Source organism: Phaethon aethereus (assembly GCF_964289735.1).
Source record: "Phaethon aethereus genome assembly, chromosome: 12".
Lineage (NCBI taxonomy): Eukaryota > Metazoa > Chordata > Aves > Phaethontiformes > Phaethontidae > Phaethon > Phaethon aethereus.
Window position 1 is genome coordinate 17,281,211 of NC_138588.1, and position 23,284 is coordinate 17,304,494.

General features: G+C 35.7%; 1 protein-coding gene across 1 annotated transcript in view; it reads left to right on the forward strand.

Annotated features, from left to right (window-relative positions):
- Positions 1-7,021: 7,021 nt before the first annotated feature.
- Positions 7,022-23,284, forward strand: part of ENTREP2 (endosomal transmembrane epsin interactor 2) — a gene marked incomplete at its 3' end in the record, with an annotated part of 48,830 nt that continues 32,567 nt past the window's right edge. The window contains 2 exon segments of the mRNA XM_082005252.1: positions 7,022-7,132; positions 14,022-14,153. Coding sequence (XP_081861378.1) covers positions 7,034-7,132; positions 14,022-14,153 — 231 coding nt within the window. The 5' untranslated portion in view covers positions 7,022-7,033.

Genomic DNA, 23,284 nt, shown 5'->3' on the forward strand with positions numbered 1-23,284 from the left:
CAGTGTATCCAGACCTCCTTAGTGTTAATGATTTCCATGGTACTCTTTATTTATTTTTAGAGGCATGTTTATGAATCTTACTAAAGATGGGACTACAAGGAACTTCCTTTTTAGTGGAAAGTTAACATAATCTCTTAAGGTTAGGTCTTAAATAATTGTTTTTTCTTTCAATATGGAAGGCCCTTTATTACAGGCCATACTTTGTAAAGGCATGGTGATAACTGATTTTTCATCCTGTGCAGATGTGTATGGTGTGGTCTCTTATTAAGTGTGTAAGTTGGGACTGCAATGATAAAAACTTATTCTTCATTTATTCTTGATATTTATACTTAAAACAGTTTTCAGAAATGCATAATTAAATTAAGACCAATTTTGGGAATATTTAAGTGTGTTCATTCCTTGCCAAATTTCAGTTTGCTTTCTTTAGCTAATGCTCATCATATGATATCCCTTAGTATTTTGCAAAATCTTGCATCAAGTTGATATTGCAGAAATAATGAAGGCTTATCAGAGCATTCATGATAATTAAACCTATTTCTTTTCATTGGGATCATCCTTTCTAGTAATGCTGATTGCTTTCTGGAGAGGTCATGTCAAAAGAGAATTTACAGAGGAGCGCACATGTTCATTGCAGTTGAATTGATGGGAGTAGGCCAGAGGCTGCTAACTGCCTCCTTGTTAGAATCCCAGAATGTAATATTTCCATTAGGAAGTTCATGCATGGTGGGTTCTCTTTCTTGGTGTCATTCATTTCAAGTAATTCAGAAGCAGAGGTTATCCTGAATACCCAATGTATGATTCCCTTTTTCTAAGGACACAGAAATGACTGCAAGGCAAAGTTTCCCCTGTTCTTTGTTTCAAAAGTAACTCACCTTTGAATCAATGAGATGTTCATTCTACCGAAGAACATAAAGTCTTCTGTGATCCTGCATGTCATTTATGCTTTGTTCAGTGATCTGATCAATCAGATGAAGACCTGTACAGATACCTGGCCTAGCAAAGACGTCTCTAGAGGTGACTCCTGTATGAAATAACCCAATATACTTAATTTCTTTATCTCAAAAGGCAATGTACCTACCTCAGTATGAATCTTTAGATAGTAAATCTTAATTTTGCAAAACACAATGGAACCACTTCAAAGCATTTGCAATACTCTAGAAAAAATATGCATAAAATCATAAACATGCGGAATATGTATATAGATATGTTATTCAAAGAAACGTGGCTAGGATTACAGTAATCTTTTTTCTTTCCCTATATTCATCTTAATGCTTTATGTGCCTTTTTATGCTTACAAGTTAACATAAAAGGGGAGGAGATGAAGCAGTTGTGTTAGTTAAGTATGAACGTGTTGTGGGCAGAGTGAACAGCAGAACTGGGTATCACATCTCTCTTCTGTTTTCTTTATTGTTGCTGCTGAATGAATGAAATAAGTCAGTGCATTTGTTTTACTTAGTAGAAAGATAAGATTCGTCAATATTGGTGGCTGGCTATCTGGTTAATCCTTGAAGGCATAGTACTCCGTTTCTGGTTTATATTAATATGAAAATACTTGTTTTGCGATTCTCCACCAGCATAAGCTGCATTATGGTTGATAATTTCCTGTGTTCTGTACCCTAAACAGTTCTTTCTTCACTCAGCAGAAGGAGGAAATGAAAGATATTTGGGCGCTTTCTTGCTTTTGTTTTGTACTGTATCATTTCACTAAAAGGTCTTACTACTACAGTTCATATCTGGAAACAAACCAGAAGAATCTAATGGTTAATTCTTCTTCTTTTTAAGGATGGTGTTCAGTAGTGTTGCTCTGAGCATAATTTCTGCTTTAAGCTGATGTTATCCTATTCGAAAATTTCAGTAATGCAAATTGAAGTGAGATTCTTCCTGCCTGTGGGGGACTGTAAAGGGGAGCCTCATATGGTTCTGCCCTTCTGTATTTTGTGGGATGGCCCTTCAGATCATCTGCCCTAGCATGGAACCGGTGCAGACTTTTTTACGTTGCTGCATTTTGCCAGCTTTCTGAAGGAATGAAGAGTAATCAGTTGAGAAACTGTTTGAATTGTAAATTTATTTTTGACTCTTCTCCAAGTTTTGGGAAGTGTAACTCCTCCAGCACAGCAGGGAAAGACATCAAACGTGTAGGTATAGTCCTAAGACTGTAAACACAATCATGATTAATTTCCCAGGGCTCTGTTGAAACAAAACAACATTATAGTTTAGCTAAAGACAAAAGGACAAATAATTCTTCGTTAATCGGTTTACTACTTACTCAGTCTGATGTGTACAACACATTTGTTTATAGATGATAAGGAAAATGGGAGCTCTGTATAAGTTTAATTAGAAAATAATAGCATGAATCTAGCCAGTTTAAAAAACAAAAGGTGAAAAAAACACACGCCCTTCTGAAGAGGACTTTTCATCAATAAATTTCAAATCACTCTGCCAAAAGGTTTTATGTTCACATTCCCATTTTACTGATAGTCCCGCTTTACATGTAAATCTGAATTAAATAAAGCCAGAAACTTTGACTGGGAAGGAGTGTGACAGAACCTGGACAGTTTGTTAGTGTGATCCAGTCCCTCAACTTTTATTGAGGTTTTGACTCATGAATACGCAGAATAAAAGGAAAGATAAGTTTGTTCTTTTCCAGTACAACTGATGCTGTGGTAAGAATTTCAAAGACCAGCTCTAGCTCTATTAAACTCAGGTGTTGAAATTCTATAACATAGACTTAAAATTCACTTTTAATAGATTGGATGGAGGGGACTTGTTTTGAAATTTGTAGTCTTGGATCAGTCTTTTTAACTTTTTTATGTCATGATCAAATAATCTAGAAAATGTTTTATTTTAGATGAAATCCAAGAGTCACATAATCATATGATCATAGAAGTTGAGACTTCTGCAAAGAAACAATGTAATTGATTATTAAACAGAAACTGGTAAGGTTGCTTGCTGCTTCCTACAATCAAATGTCCTTCATCCCTGTCTTCCAGGAGTACCGAAAAGATAGGCTGCCTCCCTTTGCATTGGAAAATTTTTGCTCCTTTTGGTGGAGAGCTGCTGTGAAGGCTTGGTGTTTAAATGGGTTTATTCTTAAAGACAGAAGTTCTGAGAGGGCCAGGAGAACCTATTTCATGTAACCTAAACCTCAAAATTACTGAAAAAAACAAATGAAGGAAGCAAACTAAGGTCATGAAGAGAATTGAGTTAGTTTATTATTCCAGGTGCTAGATGACATCTCAAATTGTGAGTTGTTACATCATTTTAAGTCATTACCTCAGAGCAGAGCTAATTGGTTTTGTGGAATTCATGTAGGACTATGGTAACATTTAAGTAGGAAGTCGCACTAACATTTCTTCTACAGAGTGCTTTGTGTAGAATACCAGCTTTTCCTTCTGCAATTAATTCTGCTAACTTTGTTGTAATAAATCAATTGGCTTTGCTTCTTGTTTATGTACTAATTCTTGGTGGCTCTGAAGTTTTTGGAACTCAGTAGTATTAATGCATCTCCCTGAATTCTAGGAATATTTTATTTATATGCCATAGCTAGAAAGGTAAAGAAGTAATACTGTAGCTTTAAAGTGGCATTAAGATGTCATAGACCTTCAGTGTCTGTCATCTAATTCTGTGTTTTCTTCAGTGCAAGCTCCTGCCCTTGGTCATTGGGTTAACTGCATCTTACACTCTTACAGTTTCATACTGCTCGTGCAAGTGTGTCACACTGAGCTTTCAGAGCAAACATTCAGTAGCTCACTTTCTGAGGAAAATTTTAATGTGGAAATTAGACATAATGTATGTCTAACTCCATCTACAGTGTTTCATAATGTAGTGTTGGCTCTCCATCATAATCCACAATGACCACCCCTTCAAAGGGTTGCAGATACATTTATCTTTACTACTGTACTTACGCCAATGTTAGGAAGGACTGCTTTGTGATAAAAACATGAAGCACACTGAGCATTTATTTTAATAGCTGTTAATGTGGTAACTGATATGTTTATGTCTCCTTTTCTCTGTTGTGGCTTCATCATGGTGGTGAACTTCACCTCAAAAGTTGTGATAACAGCATACCAGGTGTGTCGTATCAGTGGAAAGCTTTTTTGGTACTTACCTGAGAAGCTTTAAGGAAGGATATTGGAAATACTTAAATTGCTTTTATTAGGCTCTTTGTGGCCTGCAAGACAAGGTAGTTGTAAAAGGCTTGCATAGGACCTGTGTTTTCTCTTCTAACTACATGTCCAGCCCAGCTTAGGTAATGCCTTGCCCAGGACATTGAGAACTGAGGCATAAAATAGCAAAACTGGGAAGACAAGTGTGAAAGAGAACGTCAGTGTTTGATATGTGACTGTGTCACTGGTGGCTGTCACTTTTAAATACAAGTTCTATACACAGTGTAAGACACAGACCCACAGAGAAGAGCAGAAGTTGTAAGAGCCTGTTACATGATTTTGACTGAGTGCAGGGTCCTTCTCTCTTGTCTTTGCAGATGACAAGAGGAAGAGGTTACTTTGGAAAACACCAGTAGAGGTGTCATCATTAAGGGATGTTGATGTGGAGGAAGTACTGTAAAGATAGGTAGACCTGACATAGGTTCTAAACCTGGTTGTCAGCTGTGATGCTTGGAAGAATCTGAAGCTGGCAACTAAAATCTGTAACACAGCTTCTGTCCTTTCATTAATAATGTGGAGATTACAGGGGGATTTTGTTTGTTTTTCCAAAAAAAGTTCTTGTGGTAGCTTTCAAAAACTGGGACCCTTCGTTTCCTGAAGGTATGTGACTAATGAAAGGCATTTGGAGCAGAGTTGATATAGTAGGCGTTCCTTCAGCACAGGGGACTATTTTCTGTGAGCTTTCAGAACTTCATACACTTCATTAGCTGAGGAAGGAACTTTGAGCAGCCAGTGCGACACTGATTCTGCCAGGGATTAATGAGGGGACAACTGAATAAATAAGGACAGTGTTTTAACCATGAACAATTAACTACTATTTGGTGTTGTAGCAGGAGAGCTATAAAAGGGGATTTGGTGTTGAGAATCTACACGGTTCTGATGGCTTTATATGGAAGTTACAGGTCAGCAAAGGTCTGGATTTCATCAGCCTTAGCATCACACCATGTATTTTTCATTTCCTGTGAGCCTACCTGAGTCAATCAACATAAAATTAGAGGATATTTACCATTTTGAAATGGCTGAAGTTTCATTTGTGAACTGTACCTGTTCTGACAAGTGTAAAAGAAAGGGTGTCAAATGTTTAAATTTTTTTGAATCAAACAAATTTTGCTGTCCATTTGCACACCTGGATACTCCTTTTCTGTAAGTCAATTAAACATGTGAATTTTCAGGAATGTGTATGGTTCATAAAAGGAATATTATATAACCGATAATGTGGATTTACTCTGGGAGAATTTGCAGTAAAAGGTTAGTAATTGAAATAGTGGAAACATTAAAAAAAAACAACAAAACAAATAAAAATAAATTAATCTCCTGTGTTTGGTGAAAGTTCCATTAACTGTTCAAATTAATTTCCAGATAAAGGGCTAGAAAAAGTAGGTTAAAAATCATGTTCAGTGTGTTAGAAAGCTCAATGTTTTAACAACTATCACACTATCAAGTATATTAATTTTTGCCTGTATTAGCAAAAATAAATGCATATAGTTCTTGGGTTACAATAATTAAATATATGAAAATTAAGAAATAGTAGAATAAGGTGATATATAAATATTGAGTCTGCAAGGTACCCATTAGTGTAGATTTTATGCTACTTATATATCAGTGTTTCTCTGTGTGTGTGACCATATATAGATACACAGACATTATCTAGTTGCCCATTATTATATGGTAGCGGTATGTCTTCTATTGTAGAACTTTTGACTTTGACAGAGATTTGTCACAGATTCTTTTTCATACACACAATACAGGAGTGGTAAATTGTAAAAATACTTGAAATCTTGTTTTCTATCAAAATATGCAATGGAGGTATACTTTAACCATTAAATATATCAATTGGGAATTTTTCTGTCAAGTAGGCTTAGGTTGGTGAAGAAGGAAACTATTCAAATTCTTGTTTTTCATTTGAAAAGCACTGAAAAAGATCCAAACGTTTTCGATATAAGGTTGCCAGAAATATTTGGAGCATATGCATTGATGGAAGATAACGTCTTTTGAGAACAGTGACTGGAAAGAAAAAAGATGCAACAGAGTTTCTTACCAATTTCAGATAGCTCAATAGGAGTATTAGTGTTATATGGCAATGTGAACAGTGAGTATTTAAGGTGGCCACATATTGAGTACGTGTTTATTCTTGGCCTCTTACTGCTTGTGCCTTTCTGTTTCCCTGCATACTGAGATTTCTGTCTGCCCACACTGGGCCACATTTTTACATTTGAACCAATAAAATTGTAGTTAAGATGATGCAATCAAGTTAATGATTGTTTTGACTTATTATGAAAAGAGGGGAAAGGCATAAGTAACACAGTGGGTAATTGATATGGACATTGCTGCTTAAATTGTAATTGTCTTTTTAAAAACTAAGTAGTTATATATATACACACAGAATTTTATTCACTTTTTTCCCCCAACTTGTACAAACTCGTGATGCATAATACACACAAATACTTTTCCTCTTTAGGACACCCATATCCTTATCAAGAGGGATTTAATTGTTTTAAGACTACTCTTGATTATAAAAATACTTTTTTCAAATATTACTTGTTAATAGTTGCTCATTCATAAAACCCTTTAAATTTTCAGAGCATGTGATAGAAGTGGGAGATAAATGGATGATGTTGACAAGACTGGAGAAAAGAGGTATTAGTCAATCTAGTTCTGATTTAGCTTTCTCTTATAGAGAGAGACTCAGGATGTTACCAGACTAAAGAGTATTCTACTTTCTTCTTTAAAATGTGTACAACATTACCATCCATGTAATTGTATGACAGGCTAGAAGTTCTTGAATCTCTGAATGATACTTCTTTCTTGTTTGCCTCTCGCACTAAATAATAATAGGCAGTTTGTTTTTTTCCCAGATAACCTTTTTCATGCTACTGTCTGCAGTGTGCGTAATGCTGAACTTGGCTGGTTCCATTCTCTCTTGTCAGAACGCTCAGCTGGTAAGGTCCCTGGAAGGATGCCAGTTGGTGAGTAATGAAAAACAAGTCTCTTATAAAGGGCAATGGAATTTATTTTTCATTTGTTTGGATTTTATACACATATTTCTTTTCTTTTCAAAACAATATGTGTTTAGCAGAGCCATCTATAGGCTCATGTTGGGAAAAGTTTGAGAGTTAAAGTGCTAATTTATTTACAGTGTTCTGTCGCCTCAAAAAGTAAGTTGTAATATTAGAAAGATGTGCTTCTTAGTGTCATGGTACAAGTGACGCTTAAACAGAATGGGTGGAATACAGGCCACATCAAAGCAACGCAGTGATTACTATTTGATGTCAGCAGTGTCAGGATTTCATCCAATAGCTCCTTATACATCCAGTGTATTTCACAAATGTACTGATAGTTATGTTTTGGTATGTGTGTGTAATATTTTATTTGCCAACCTAAATTAGTTCTTTTTTTTAATTTCCAAAGTAGATGTACGTTACATGTATTAAATAAAATACAGAATAATAAAACTTATCATGATATAGCATGCCCTAAATTATTAAAAGGTACAGTATACCTAAAGTCTTTATGTTTTTATCTCAGGAGAGAAGTACATATACATTGGCCTCTAATATATTTTTTGACATAAACCTATGAAGATGTCTACAGAACTAAACTCATGTCTGAAATCTCTGATTTAAAGTAAATAATGAAACTAGGATTCCCCCCCGCCAGTAAATTCAGGAAACAAATGACATTAAATTGAAGGATTGACAAAAGGACTGGAGAATGTTTATGGATATGCGTCAGTACTCTTTTTAGTATAATCTGTCAGTAGACCAGTCAAACTGTTTGAATGGTATGAATATGCACTCATAGGGATTCATTAAGTATTGGGAATATGTGCACATACGTACCTCAAGACATTGATTTGAATGATGGAGAGAAAGGACATTCTTCTCTCTAATGCCAACAGATAGCTCCCTAAAATTCTTGTTCACGTCTTCTATTCAGCCATTGTTTTCCTTCTTTGTTCTAAGGTTTTTGTCCAGTAAAACTCTTCAGGCTTCCCTTTGCACACAATATATTTAATAAAACTAAGTTGTAATATTTGCTGAAGCATTTCATATTATTTTGAAAGGTACTAGGATGTACATTACTGGAGAGCTCTAAATCCTTTTGTTGCCTTCTAGGATAGAAATTTACTTTATGGTGATGCAACTCTAGGTGTTAAAACCCAGCTTTTGTAGACATGCAATTTGAGATGTGGTTAACAGCCCATCTAACTGTACCAGAAAAAAATACACCAGTAAATTTCCAAGCACAGTACATTACAAAAGTCAAGTTAAAACAAATTCTGTCTTCTTAGTATTTCTGTCAAGCTCATTCATGCTGAATGTATGGCTTTAAAAGTGGTAATACTATCTACTGTATTGTGGAGTTTAAATTCAGAAGCATTTCACATGTAGAGTAGTTGTTTGAAGAAAAAGAATGAGACACAAGCATCTTATTTTGGTTTAAACACTGGGGATTTATGGTAGGTTCCATAATATATGCTTTGTGTGAATATGAAAATCGTGCTCACCGTATGTTAACATTTTGGTGGAGTTTTGTGAATTCAGTATTTGTGCTCTTTATCCTGCAGCTTAGCAACATACAACACCGAGGAACAAAAAAATACCAGTAGCTTTAATGACATGTTATGAAAATTTAATTGGAATTTTTTCCCCCTGATTAGCTGCAGATCCTGCAGCCAAAAACCTTAAGATACTGCTGTAAGTTGGTGAGAGTAGGATGTGTACAGAGCAGTTACACACATTAATGAACAGCTTTAGTGTGTATGAGAAACATTTCTGTCATATGAATTACTTCTGAAAAAAATTAATCTCTAAAAGTTGTGCTTAACATATGAGGGTAGAACAATTTGTGTATTTTAATTTATATTCTATTACTGCACAAGACAGAATTTTGTTAGTGATATTTTATTTCTTAGACTTTATTTGTCTTTAATGGGTCTACCTGTCTTCTTTTAAGTTGCTTATCCATTTAAAAAATATATGCTCTAGTTTTAGTCAAATTTACAGCTGCTTATTATTCAGAAGAGTAGTGATAGTGTCTTTCTCTGTAGAGAAAAATGGCTTATAATTTATTTTTCAGTTGTGCAGCTGAAATTGTCCTGTGGTTATGGTAGCATATAAAGGAAGACTCCTATTTCCCTGAATTATGTTTAGCTGGAATAGATAAAACAAGGAGAAGCAAAGCAAGTACAGGTTCACATAGAGATGAACGGCATAGCCCAGTTTCAGAAGTGAGGTTTCTTTGTATTCTATTTTGTGCTGTAGCCACGTTCAATTCTGCGCACATAGAAGAGCAATTTCTAAGATTCCAGGAAAATATATGTGCTTTTTTGTTCTTATTCACTTGTCAGTTTTTTCTCTTGGCATTTCCCTACCACTCAACTTTATTCCTTACTGGATCGTCCTGCTCTTTCTCTTTGCATGAGCTGCGATAATTGACTAAAGTTCCTTCCCCTAAACATATCAGTGAGGCTTTCTTGCACTTCACTGCCGTATTTTCAACTTCTTAACTTTTATATTTTGTTTTGAAATTTTGTCCTGCTGTTTTTATGTTCCCTATAAAAAACCCTGAAGGTTGATTTAGAAGAAAAAGTAAAATCTACTACTACTTTTAGTAGAAGTTTTAAATTTGTAATAGCGAAAGGGTAGAATGCAAAGTAACACTGTTAACTTCATCCCGAACTTACTTCTTTGTTGAGAATGTGTGTGCACCCAGCAGTAATTTCTTCTTTTTTAAGACACCTTTAATACCTAGACAGAACTTGATGAATTATTACGTATTAAAGAAGTCTGGTCTGTGCACAGTTTTCTTACTTTATTGTAACATAGGGGCCTTTCTGTGTATGTATGTAGTTTTGATAAGTCTGAAGTTCTCTTTGTTCTTGGAGTGTCCTTTACTTTTTTGACCCTCTGCTACATAGAAGTCAGATTTCAATGGTTTTTATAACTTCTGAAGTAACAGTACTGCTTTTTGGCAAGACAAAATAAACTTAAAAGACAATTTATGCATGTAGGCAGCTCAAGCTGATGTTTGAAATCTTAAATATGGTTTGGATGAGGGTTTACTGTGCAACTGCCATAAATATGAAAGTACACAAACTATACTGTGATTATTGACTATGTTTACTAGCATGAGTAAAAATCACAAAGTGGAATGCAAACATATACAAGAAAAGTGATGGTGGGGAGTATGTGCAGAGGATGAAGTGAATGATGCTTTATTCTTGAGCTCTGCCAACCAAAAAGAGATTTAAACACAGCAGAGAGGAGAGAAAGAATACATTTATGGAGGCACTGCTGATGTAATTGTGTCTGAAGGCTGGCAAACACCAGTCCTGCAACTGGAAGGAGTAATCCCAGCTCCTTCTTCCTGTACTGATGGGAGCTCTGTTGTTTGTGCCACTGTCTGTATTTATGAACCCACACAGTGGATGTCATTTGAAGTCTGATCTGGACTAAAAATAAACCACTCCCACACAAAATAAGAAAAGTTAGTTTTGACAGTGTTTAGGTTGCAGGATAGCTGTATGAATTCTTGATCCTGTCTGCACAAGCGTGAGACAGCAGTAGGGTAGGGAATGAGCGTTCTGGAGCATGAGGGCTCAAAGCTGCTTTTAGTAGCTGTATTGTTGAAAGCATGAATGCAATGACATGCTCAGCCTTTTGTACTGCTCCCCATTACAAAAACAAATGTTAGCAAAGATGTCACTTCATAAACATTTGAAGGAAAAGGTGCACAAAGGGGCAAATTGTTAAAAGCTCTCAAAAAATGTATGTCTAAGATTAAAATAGAGTTTTGTTTTGCAATCTGGTTGCAAATCTTCAGTGGTTTTGAATATGCTCTGTTTTTTAAGATGTCCCTATGTTCTGCAGGAACTTTCATGTAAACCATTCTCTTTTAACTATTTTTAAGAATTGAATGAATGGGAGACTTACTGGGAAGTACAAAGTTGTGAAGCATTTTTCAGAACGCATCGAGAATCTCTCACAGACGGGGAATCTTGACTGAGAAAGTATTTCTCTTTTTAGCCTTATTTCTGTGACACCTGTTCATTACATGAGATAAAAGTAGACCTGGGAAATGTCAAATACATCCCATCATGAGTCAGTGACTATCTTTTCTTGAACAGGGTCAGCATGAGTCAGAGAATAAATGATATTGCAGTAGATAGCTTTGTTTGAAGTCCCTTTTCCTCATTATAAAAAGTTTTTAGCAGCTGAAGGCTATTGATTTGCTCTGTGCCTGGTGCTGGTATAGCAGGTGTGCTGTAGCATTCTGGCCACTGAATTTGACACAGGTGTAAATTTAAAGTGCAAGTTTCGAACTTCCTCTGTAGCATTTATCTAACAGTTGACACCATTTCCACAGAGGTACAGGAGCAAGACCTCCCCAGTGGCATTTAGTGCTTTGTATTTTCCATTGACTTGAAGAGGTGAGGTTGTCTGATCATAAACCATGTAGCTGGGTTTTGCTTAGATCTTTAACTTTTTAAAATAAGGTATTATAAGATTACAGGAATTGAAAAAAAAAAAACAATGGTGGAAATTGTTAAAGCAGTTTTGTGAATTAAATTGTATGCTAATTAGACATAACACAACTATTATGAAGGTGCTGAAATTATTTTTTTTTCTTTGTTTCTTTTACAGTGTCTATGGCTTTGAGTATGACCAATGTCTGTGAGTTGCCATAGACAATTATTTCCAGTGCTGCCTTTGAGTATATGGGAAACGGTATCATATACATACCCAGATGTTTTTTAAAGCCTTTTTACAAATTATACTGGATAGAGGGCAGTCTGGAGTCTCAGGAATTGAAGGCCACTGAGATAGCATTCTGCCCTGAGTGTGCCTTCATCACTGTATATGGCAAGCATTCATTCATCTTCATCTCATCTGGTAAAGTTTATTATATTTTTTTTTAATGGACTCTTATTTCTGCTTTTCCAGTTGCTGTTGTGGTCACCAGCATGTAAGCAGAGAGTACTAGATAAGCCTGATAGGAGTGACAGTAAAAAAAAAAATATATATAAATATGTAGCCATTAAGATTATATGAACAATTTAAACATTCTTCAAGGTCTTAAGCAGTAAGAAAATATTCTGTTGAAATGAGGCTATAAGGCTGTGTGAGGTAATTCTACAAGGGATGCTGCTATCTGTCTTTGTTCAGGAAATGAACATCCTAGGGAGAATTTCAATTTAAAATCGTAAATGCATATTTGCATTAGCAAAATTTTTGCAGATGTGTGTCTGGAATTTTTTTTTCCTTTTTTTGAAGAGTAACAAACATGGTGATTTGGATCTCTCACCATCCAGCCACTGTGCTACCATCTTTACTTGGAGGAATTACAGGGCTGATGGACTATGCCTGCATGGTACACTGAATCTTTTATTCTTTACATGAAAAGCCATGGAAGTTTCTCCTGAGTGTCCTTCTTACTACTGATTATTGGCATATAGAAACCTGGGATCTGATATTTTTAAACTCATAGTTCAAGGAACTCCCATGTGATACTAATTACTTTTTTCAACACTAACCCGGATTGAATTGCAGCTAGTGACCTGGAGAAGTGTATCCCATTGTTAGCCCTTTAAATAACCTGCAAAAATAGGAATGCAGAAAGCATAGAAATACCCAATTGAGAAAATTTAAAGCAATGACAGTTCATATTAAGAGGCTAGGTAAAAACATGTACAGGGTTAAATTTTGGCTTTAAAAAAATCTTTGTTGGGAGGAAGCAGAAAAATAAACATTTCTATGGGTTTTTTGGGGGGGTGATTTTTTCTGTGGGTTTTTTTTTTGTTGTTGTTGTTTTTTGTTTTTTAAATGAGGAAGTTGGAATCAGTATAACGAATGTTTTCATTGAGCTGAATGGGCTTATTTTAGAATTACTCATAGATATCCTAACTTCCATTTACTTTTTGAGAATGATCAAGGTTCAATACCCTTAGCAAGCCATTCTTTAATGCAAGTCTTTGAAGAATAGAATGCGTAATGATTTTTAAAATGTAGCAACACTGAATGCTTACTGTATTCAAGACAAACTGAATGTAGGAGAATAGAGAGCAAACTTTTTCCAAAGTAAAAATATATATGAGATGACACGTACCTCTTACTTCCTCCACTTTTTCTTCATGCTGTGTTCTCTTTTCTTAAGTATTTGTCATGGTTTCTTTTTGTAATTATTTTCCCATGTATGTGTAAGTATAAGTCACATTGGTGATCGTGACTGCTTCATGTGTTTTTGGACTTTTTTCTTTTTTTTTTTTTTCTTTCTCCATTGGGTATGATTTGATGTTTATTCAGTTGAGTTACTCTGGTTTCATCTCCCCCGTAAAGCAATTTTTTTTCAAAAAGAGGTGTAAAAGATAACGATAACAACAGGACGAGAGGAAACGGCCTCAAGTTGCGCCAGGAGAATTTTAGACTAGATATTCTGAAAAAATTTCTTTACGGAGAGAGTGGTCGAGCATTGGAACAGGCTGCCCAGGGAGGTGGTGGAGTCACCATCTCTGGAAGTGTTCAAAAAACATGTGGACGTGGCACTTCAGGATATGGTTTAGTGGGGTTGATGGTTGGACTTGATGATCTTAAAGGTCTTTTCCAACCTTAATGATTCTGTGATTCCTTTTTGGTATTGTACCCTCTTTCTGTATTTTAATGTTTTTATAGCTTATATTAGCTAATGGAAGACATTCTGCTTCAGGGGATTCTGCACAGAGATTTTTCATTTTGCATTTAGTAGTCATTACTGTCACAATAAGTGTAAACATAATTTTTGGGAAATTGGTTTATACTTAGAATTTTTTCTGTTGATATATACTTTCTCTGACCTTTTTTTTTTTCCTCTCCACAGATTAAATTCGACAGTGATGGTGTCTGTGTTTGCTGTGAAATGCAGCATCAAACATCAGGTTGTAGTAACCTGGGAGAAACGCTGAAACTGAACCCTCTGCAGGAGTGTAATGTTGTGAGGCTGACCCTAAAGGTGCGTTATGAGAAAAATTTATTTCAGTTTTAAGTAGTGAGTACTTAGCAAGACAGAAGTGTGTGATGAAAGGAGGAGTAGTTGGTGTTCTCTGTGTTTGTACACTCTTACTCAAAAAAAAAAATTATCCAACAGAATTTAGTGCTTCTATGCATGAAGGTGGTTTTGTGTTACACACTCAATATCTGATTCCTGTAGGTAACTTTTGTTAGAGGTTATTTAAGAAACAGAAGTTAAAATTGATTATCACTGATGGTGGAAAGAATAAGAATAGGTTCTTTTTCATGTTACTGTTCGAGAAAGCTAGAATCAAAGGTGGTGGTTGGCCTTGTTTAGTAATGTTATGGTAGACTGCAAAGAAATGCAAAGTAGTAGTAGAATGATGAATTATTTAATGATGCGCTGCTAAGACAAAGTATTAGCAGTATTTCAGATGGAAGTTACTTCAGGAGAGAATAGTAAGTGTTCGTTCAGGTTAATTCTGGAAACATGTATAGACTGTTCTGCAATACTGTAAGAAGTTTAAATCCTGTAGCATTTTGTGTTACAACTACCCAGATAGAAAATTGAGAGCAAATATTAAGAATATTGTATGAGTGAGTTATATCCCAGTGTAATTGCCCACACCATTGCTTCACTTCATTGTCACCAAACTAGCAAGACATGGTGTTACTTTGGTTTGGAAAACAGTAAGGAATCTCTGAAAGAATCGGTCAGAGAAAAGAAACCTAGCCTGAGAGACAGATTTTGATTCGTTTTAGGTTTAATTTAATGGTCAGCAGAACTAACTCTGCATCTCCATTTCAAAGTAGATATTTTAACAAAGTTAATAGAATATAATGGAGTAAAGTAGTGAAATTCAATGGGATAAGGATCTTAGGGATTTAGACTATAGTGTGAGGCCTGAAAATGCTAACTTACTGTCCTGTTCAGCGAAGATAGAGTTAATTTTCTTCATAGAAGCTAGTGGGAGGCTGTGTTTTGGATTAGGGGTGAGAAAACGCTGATAATGTGCTGATGTTTGGAGTTGTTGCTAAGTAGTCAAGGACAGTCCAGCTTCTCATGCTGGCCTGCCAGCAGGGAGGCTGGGGGTGCACGGGAAGCTGGGAGGGGACACAGCCAGGACAGCTGACCCAGGCTGACCAAAGAGATATTCCATACCATATGACGTCATGCTCAGTATATAAAGCTGGGACGAAGAAGAAGGAAGGGGTGGAGGGATGCTCAGAGTGATGGCATCTGTCTTCTCAAGAAACCATTATGTGTGATGCAGCCCTGCTTCCCTGGAGATGGCTGAACCCCTGCCTGCCCATGGGGAGTGGGGAATGGATTCCTTGTGTTGCTTTGCTTGCGTGTGTGGCTTTTGCTTCACCTGTTAAACTGTCTTTATCTCAAACCATGAGTTTCCTCACTTTTACTCTTCCGATTCTCTCCCCCGTCCCACCGTGGGGGAGTGAGTGGCTGCGTGGGGCTTAGTTGCCGGCTGGGGCTAAACCGTGACACTTATATTGATATTTGAAGGTATATTTTAAAGTTCAGAACAGGTGGAAATCCTGCTAAGAAAAACAACTACTAAGTAACAAGGATCAGGTAGAAATTAAAACAATCTGATATGGCCCCAGAATTAAGTAAGAGCTCTGTCTCAGGTTTTAATGAGGATCATGAGGACTATAGGAGCAACAACCCACTGGGTAGAAGGAATTCAGTAAGAATTTAATAAGTGGAAAAGAAGCATAACTTGGCATTCCTGGTCAAAAATTAATAATTAACTTCTTGGAATGCTAAATTCAGGACTGTATTCAGTGGTGCAGTTTCAGTGAAATGTGTTATGAGAAGGTAATGCAGGAAAATAATTTCTCAGAAAGTCATTCTTCAAAGTATGACAGATGCAAAAACATGAACCTGTCATACAGAAAAAGCTGACTTGCTGATCCTATAAACATAAAGACTGAGGGAGCATATGGTTGCTTGCTGTGAATATGTCAGTAAACTTTAATGAGAGAGAAAACAACTGCTTATCTTTGAGGACATTGTCAGCATATGAAGTGAGTACAAGTGCCATATGCTAGAAATCAGCATAAGGTTTCTAACCAATACAGCAATGAGAATAGAAGCACAAAATATAACGTCTTTTAAAATATAACTCAGTTATTTATAAAAGTAATTGATGATATATCTCCTTGCACTAGCAGAGAACCGATCTAAACACAGGAGTTCCTGTGGGTATAGTCTGAGTGCAGCTTTAAGTATGATCAGAATTTTTCATTTAAGAGAAGGTAATTAGGAAAATAACTTTTTCAGAAAGTTTCCTAAGCCTTTTTCAGTTTTAATTTTAGATTTGCTTTCCCTTTGGCTTTGAGAGCTCTATATTCCTGGCTGTAAATTTAAGAACAACATCCTACTAAGCCCATACGAAAAAAAAAGATTACAGCTGATTAGGTGAACCACTGACAGTGATAAGGCTCACCTTCTTTAATAGCAATTAACAACTACAACGTGATTTTAAGACTACAGATGTTTTAGTACCAAAAGCTCAATTGTGCTCATTGTTAGGTGAGCCAGAGGGAGAGAAACTGTAGAGTACCAGAGTTAAGATTTTACACCTTTATTTCTAACATTATGTTGGCTTCAGATTCCTTCTCTTTATTGAGAGTGGGTAAAATCTCATTTTTCTACAAAGTCATCTGTGCTTTTTTGGTGGTATAAACTATGGGAGCTGCATTGTGAACAAAAGAATTGTGCATATATCTCCTGTCTGATCTTGTTCCCAGTCAGTCAAATAGGACAAGGAAAAATAACAGTGGCTACCAGTCTTGTACCTAAATTGTGCCAGATTCATGCCTTGCGTGATATTGAGTGGGGTTTTTTATAGTTGCTTTGAAAAATACCTAACTTTTTAAAATTTTTGTCATCTCTGCTCTGATTTGAATGATCTCTTTATGCTCCATTGTAAATCAGCGTCTGCCTCTTCCTTTCAAACCCTGAATGAACTACCCAAACATTTTAATGAGAACACAAGACTTACCACTGCAATATCTACGATCACACATATGTACATATATAGAAATGAGTATTGATTGCAAAAGCTGACTGAATATGTGATCTCTGAGATAAGTGCTAATTCCTGTGATTATTTGAATAGTAAAATTTTAGCATGAAATTACATGTTACAGTAAAATGGACAAAAATGCCATTTCAGTCATAAGGGTTGGGGACTCAATCCATTTCAAGGGCAGTAAATTGGTGGGTTTAGAGTTTTATTTATAAGAATCATACTTGTAGTCTTGTCTGCACGTATCTCATGATGATCTCTGGATTGTATTGCTGATGACACTTCAGGCAACAACCAAAGTCTTTTCCAAGATGAGACCAGTATGTATGAGATGCCTTGATTTTAACAGCGTTACCTCTAAGTGAGTATGAAATGCTGACTTAGTAATCTGCACTGAATGTGTTGGTTTGTAGATGAAATTTTAAGGAACTGAGTTTTTCTTGTAATGTTAATTAAGGTCTGAGGACTGAATTTTCCTGTCAGCTTTCATCTGTGGAAATTATTCCTTCTTTCTAAGCCTTAGAATATCCTGAACTTATTAAAGACATGAATGCAACAAAGCTTATCTTCTCGAGGTTGTATTTTGAGAGGATGGTTAGGTGTTTAGAAGATTGAATTATTTTGTAATGCATTATTACTGTCTTGTATCTGCATGTAAGAGGACACTATTATTATACTTTGGTTTAGTAATGATCCCGTAGGGTATTTTTAATTACTTTTAACAGCTTACACAGTCCAGAATACCTGCAATCATGTATGCTAATTTATAGATTCGGTATTTAAATAGTTGCTTCCCACTTTAAGTAAAGTTCTTCTGTAGAATTGTTTTGTGACTATACAGGCTAGGGGAAAAGCTGATTCCCTCCTCTATTTTCAGCATAAATATTTTGTTTGGAGCTGCTAAAATTAAAGTACGATATAAATAGTAGATGTCTTCTTCAGGTTATTGATTCCATCAATTAGTTTGTAAGCTAAGCATCGTTATTAGAGATTTTTGTAATTCTATGTTCTTGCAGTCTTCTGTGTGAATCTTTCCTTTCGTCTCCTTTGAATCCAAATTTATTGTTACTGAGTTTCCTGGTGACCAAGCCTACCCATGTGTTTAAATTCTTTTCCATTCAGAAGAACATGCTTTCACTTGCAAAACAGAGGTGGATGACTCCTAACGTGTTACTTGGAGTTATGAGAACATACTTTCCTCAGATTTGCTGTATGACCAAATGCAAAATACTTAATTTTGCTGAGTGACTTACCTAAAAGACTTATAATCTGCTTAAAATTGGATAAAGATCAGTATAGGATAAGTAACTTCGTATCAGATTTTTAAATGCTGGAGTTGTTTCATGTTCCTTCACGGGTAACTGAAAATACACTCTTGAGCATAGAGGATATTTACCATACTAGATATCATCAAAAATAGAGGGGTTCAGTTTGGGCTTTGTTGTCTCAGTAGTTGAACTACAAGTATTCCAGTGTTCTAAGTAACAATTGTGTAACAAACATAGTCTGCTTATACTTTTCCTTCCTTGTGAATGTGTTTGTTCCTAGCTTAGGCAGTGCGTGAATATGGTTGTGAACTTCTCTGATGGCTGAAAAGCTGCCTCTTTGAATGACTGGAATCTGTTTATTGCATACTTTTCCGGTTATTTTATGGAACATTAATCTTTCAGGATTCTCTAACTAACTTATCTCCAATACTAAATTTAATGTGGACACCTGAGTTGATGAGAGATATGCAAACTGGCATCCATCAGAGAAGACCTTTCTGAGTTTATTTTTCTTAAATAGCAGCTGTGAACTGCTTCCTTAAAAATATACTAAATATTTTAGACCAATATAAAAGTCTACTATATTGTACTTTCATACTTCAAATCTATTTGATGAAGCATTGGCCATTTCTCTATTCACAGTTCAATGTCCATTTGAGACCCTTATGGTTCAGAGGCGATCATCTTAGTTTTCTTCTTCTAAGCAAAGGCGGTCGTCTTAGTGTTAGAGCGACTGTTTTTTCTTAGTGTTTTTCAGACATATCCAGTTAGAGCAACTGATGTTCTAATTTGAGTTAAAACGATTGTTGTCCTTGAATTCATGAATAAGAGAGGTACACAGACACTAATTTCATGGGTGAAAAAGCTTTACAGCTCATTATCTCTTTTCAGGTTATACTAGTATAAGAAATGAAGCACCATAATTGAAGTCAATCAAGGAGAAAAGAAATCATCTTCACAGAATTGCAAAAGTGAAGCTGGTTTTAGCCCTTTATCAGCGTGGATGTTTAGATCCATGTGTTCAGTGCTACTGATTACGGAGTGTTCTTTTTACAGATCAGCAAGCTTACTTTACTCCTTTTATTGTATATTGACTGAGTTGTCAAAAGTGCAAAGAATTTAAGAGCCTCAAAGACTATGAACCTTTTGTTTCCGCAGGAAAACAATCTATTGAGCCAGCAAAATGTGAGTGTGTTGTAAAGAGAGTTGCCAGTTCAGTATTGTTGCACAGGTTAAAAGTCCTTTAAGCAGTATTGTTTTTGTGCTGTGTACTTACTTTTTTTGATAATATGAACATAAGTAACACATTTCACAAAAAATAATAAATACTTAAAATGTTGTAAATAAATACAGAGAAGTAGGTGGGGACAAGAAGCATTGATCTATTTCCTTCTAGAGTAAAATAGGTTTAAATACAGTTTCTCAATTCTGTGTAAGCAGCACAGCTGGATATTTTTCTATATAATATTTGACAGAAAGAATGAATATTTTGTCGTAGTGCTTCATCTGTGTGGTGTGTGTCTGTATTGAATGTTAAATTCCCTGGTGTGATGTTCATGCATGTAACTTAATTGACAGTGCAGTTCATTGCTGCAATATGAAGAGGCAAGGGAGTGATTAAATATTTACCAAAGTCTGCATTTGAGTTGAGTTGTGAAGATGTCCAGAGATTCTTGTTTTATTTTGGCTTATGTGATTTTTAATCTGTATTTAGTGGGTGTGTAAAAGGAATTAGGGACTTCCTGCAATAGTTTGGTGAAAGGAAATGGATTAAGCAAGGCCATTAGTGTTTTTTCTTAAATAGCAATTATCCTGAAGCATACAATTTTGTTGGGTTTATGCTAAAGTCCTTTGGTGTGATCGTCATAACTTGGCTTTGTTTCAGGCCCTTACAAAACAGTAGTTTGTGGTAGGTGTTTACATATCAAAAGGAAGTTTCAGATAAACTTTCTGGTTTTTGACTTGGTGCTTTATGCATTTGATGAATATAAAGTGTGTACGAACAAGATGAAACACTCTCATTCCAAAAATTAATATGTCTTACTGCTTTTTCATAGCTATGAGATTGGAGATCTTGTATATACGGAAGCAAAGTTCTTGAGGAATTCACCTTACTGCCTGGTTTTGTATGCAGGCTGCAGTCAGTCATGTAGTACTTCCCTTCCAGACCTAATATTACATTGAGTTTTTGCTGTTAATGTTGAATGCATGTATTATTACATGTATTACAGCTGGATTGCAGCTGTGGTTGACTAATGACTTTTCTACAGCTGGTTCTGGAACGCAACCAATAGTAGAGAGAAATTCAGTTATAACTTTGTTTTCTAAGGTAAAGGAACTCTATAGATACGGCTCACCATTAGAGCAAATTGGTAGTATTCCACTTCTGATTTATATTTGCTGTGACAGGAGGTACAAATTACGTTTTGAAGGGCAAAATTTCACAAGAGTGAATACACTTTTGCAGTCAGTGTCCTTTGGTTATAAAGGATGCAGTTCAGCCACCTCTCCCATCACTAATGGGGGGCTCATGCCATTGTCAGTTTTTGTTTTGGTTTCTACTCATTCCAGAGATTTTCTTTGCTTTTGTCAGGTAATTGCATGGGCTAACAGCTGTTCTAAATTGCTTTGTTAAATGATGGTTTCTACAGTTGAGTTATTGAAGCGATACATCAATCACTCAATCACCAATTTTTTCCTTATTCCAGTTTAATACCACCTGACTGCCTTACCACCCAGCATTTTGATGGAAAACAAAGAGTTTTTAGGACAAAATGCTTTTTCAATATATTACTGTATGGGGTTTTTTTAATGTGATATTATCACTAAATTATATCCTAAAATTATATTTCTTCAATACAAAATATAAAACCAATATTTCAGTGAAATATTTTTTAAAATACTTAAGTTTTGTAATACAGCTCCAGTTTTAATATGTTCTATAGACTTTTGGGTATAGCCATAGATTTAGAGAATGTGCATTTTTATGCAGTCATTTTTGCACTTGAAAATGTAGGTTGTGTCTTGCTAAGAATCTGCAACAAAAAAGAAATAGATGATGTGTAGCAGTGCTGAGTGATTTGCTTTTATTTCATTTTTTGTAATTTATCTTAAATATTACCTGCTGTTAATCTTTATTTTGATAAAATTTGAGAGACAGTCACTTTCGCCAGTGTCTCTTCCCTTGCCTCAGTCACTCAACAATCACAAAAATTCCTTGCTGTTCATACTTATCTCAGCAGTCACTTGCACACTGGTAATGGAGAGGGATATGGGAAAGAGGTAAAGATGTGGGAACAGTTGCAAGTTTCAACAGTTTCCTTTCAATTTCCCTTTAGAGTCTTGACTATTATTATCAATGCCCATTGCTTACTTTTTGTAATTTTGTGTGTCTGCTAGTAATCTGAATCTGAGAAATACAATTACTCATAAACTCGGTAATAGTTATTCAGGGCTATCATTGTTTTACTAAATTGTTAAATGTATTAAGCTGAATATGTTTTGCTCTCTAGGAAGTAAAAAGCAAGAATTCCATTATATGACATTCTGCTATACATGGTATTACAAATGAAAGGTACACAGATGACTTTCTCCTATAAGTCCAAATTCTAACGAGAGCGCTTTTCTTGAGGTGGGAGAGGGAAAGGTGCACCTCCAAACTGCACTCCATTAACAGCTGCTTTCTGCCAACCTCAGATTGCACTACTGTCTTCAGGCTCTGTATTTTTCCCCTGAATGAGAAGCTGGATGATCGATTCCCTGTTACTAGAGATCCACTTAAGGATCCTTTGCACACAGATAAGAAAACTGAAAGGATTTCAGTTAACTTTTCTGAGTCCTCCTTGGTTAAGAATGCCTCTGCATTCAGTCTTTTCAGTCTGAAGCCTTCTTACATGTGGATCACGATAGGAGATTAACCTACTCTAAAATGACTTTTTTTTCCCCTCCACTTTAAAATTACAGAACTTTTTCTATGTTTGCTGCTTGTTTAGCCTGGTTTTTGCCCTATTGTATAAAGTTGACATTGGTTCTTCTCTACAATCAAGTATCAATTAAAGTAGGTGGTATCACCCTGTGGATATCAACTCCACTGAAATACATCATCATTCAAACCAGTTTCTTCCTCATTTAATTTTTTGGTAGAGATGTTTTTAAGAGGAATCTTCTGCTTCTTAGGTGCTCAGTAAGACTTGACTGCGAAATTCAAGTGTAAATAGTGTTAGTGGTAGTAAGACAGTACTCAAATATTTTTCCTTGCGTTGTTTGGGGGTTTTGGTTCCTTTTGAATTTCCTTTGGGATACTTGAATATAGTTTCAGAAAGAGCAGCAATTGCCTTCCCAGATTGTGTTCATAAACTTTACTCCTTACTATTGTTGCAAAGCAATCTGTGACTGTCAATCTAAGTGTCAGAACTTTAACTTTTTTTTTTTTTTTTTTTAAGAGAGAGAGAGAGTATAATTTGTGTGATTTTTGAACAAGCGTACTTGGTACTTGTCTCCTGAAGCAGAATAACTTCCTCTAGCTTGTCATCTATAGTTGAGGAAAACGTGGGTATCCTCTGTTGGATTAAGGAGACAAAATATCCTCTGTAAGAGAAAGTTACCTGTGTGATTACTTCTCGTAAAAGCCCAAAGGTATCTGGAAATAGGCATCTAATATATAACCAATCATAGATGTATGTAACTGCTTATGTGATTTTTAGCTCACACCTTGAAGGCATAAATGTGAAAATAGGCTGTTCCTTTTTTTTCCAGCAGTGAACGTAAAACATCATGATGCATATGTTGGGCTGAGATAACAGAAAACTCAC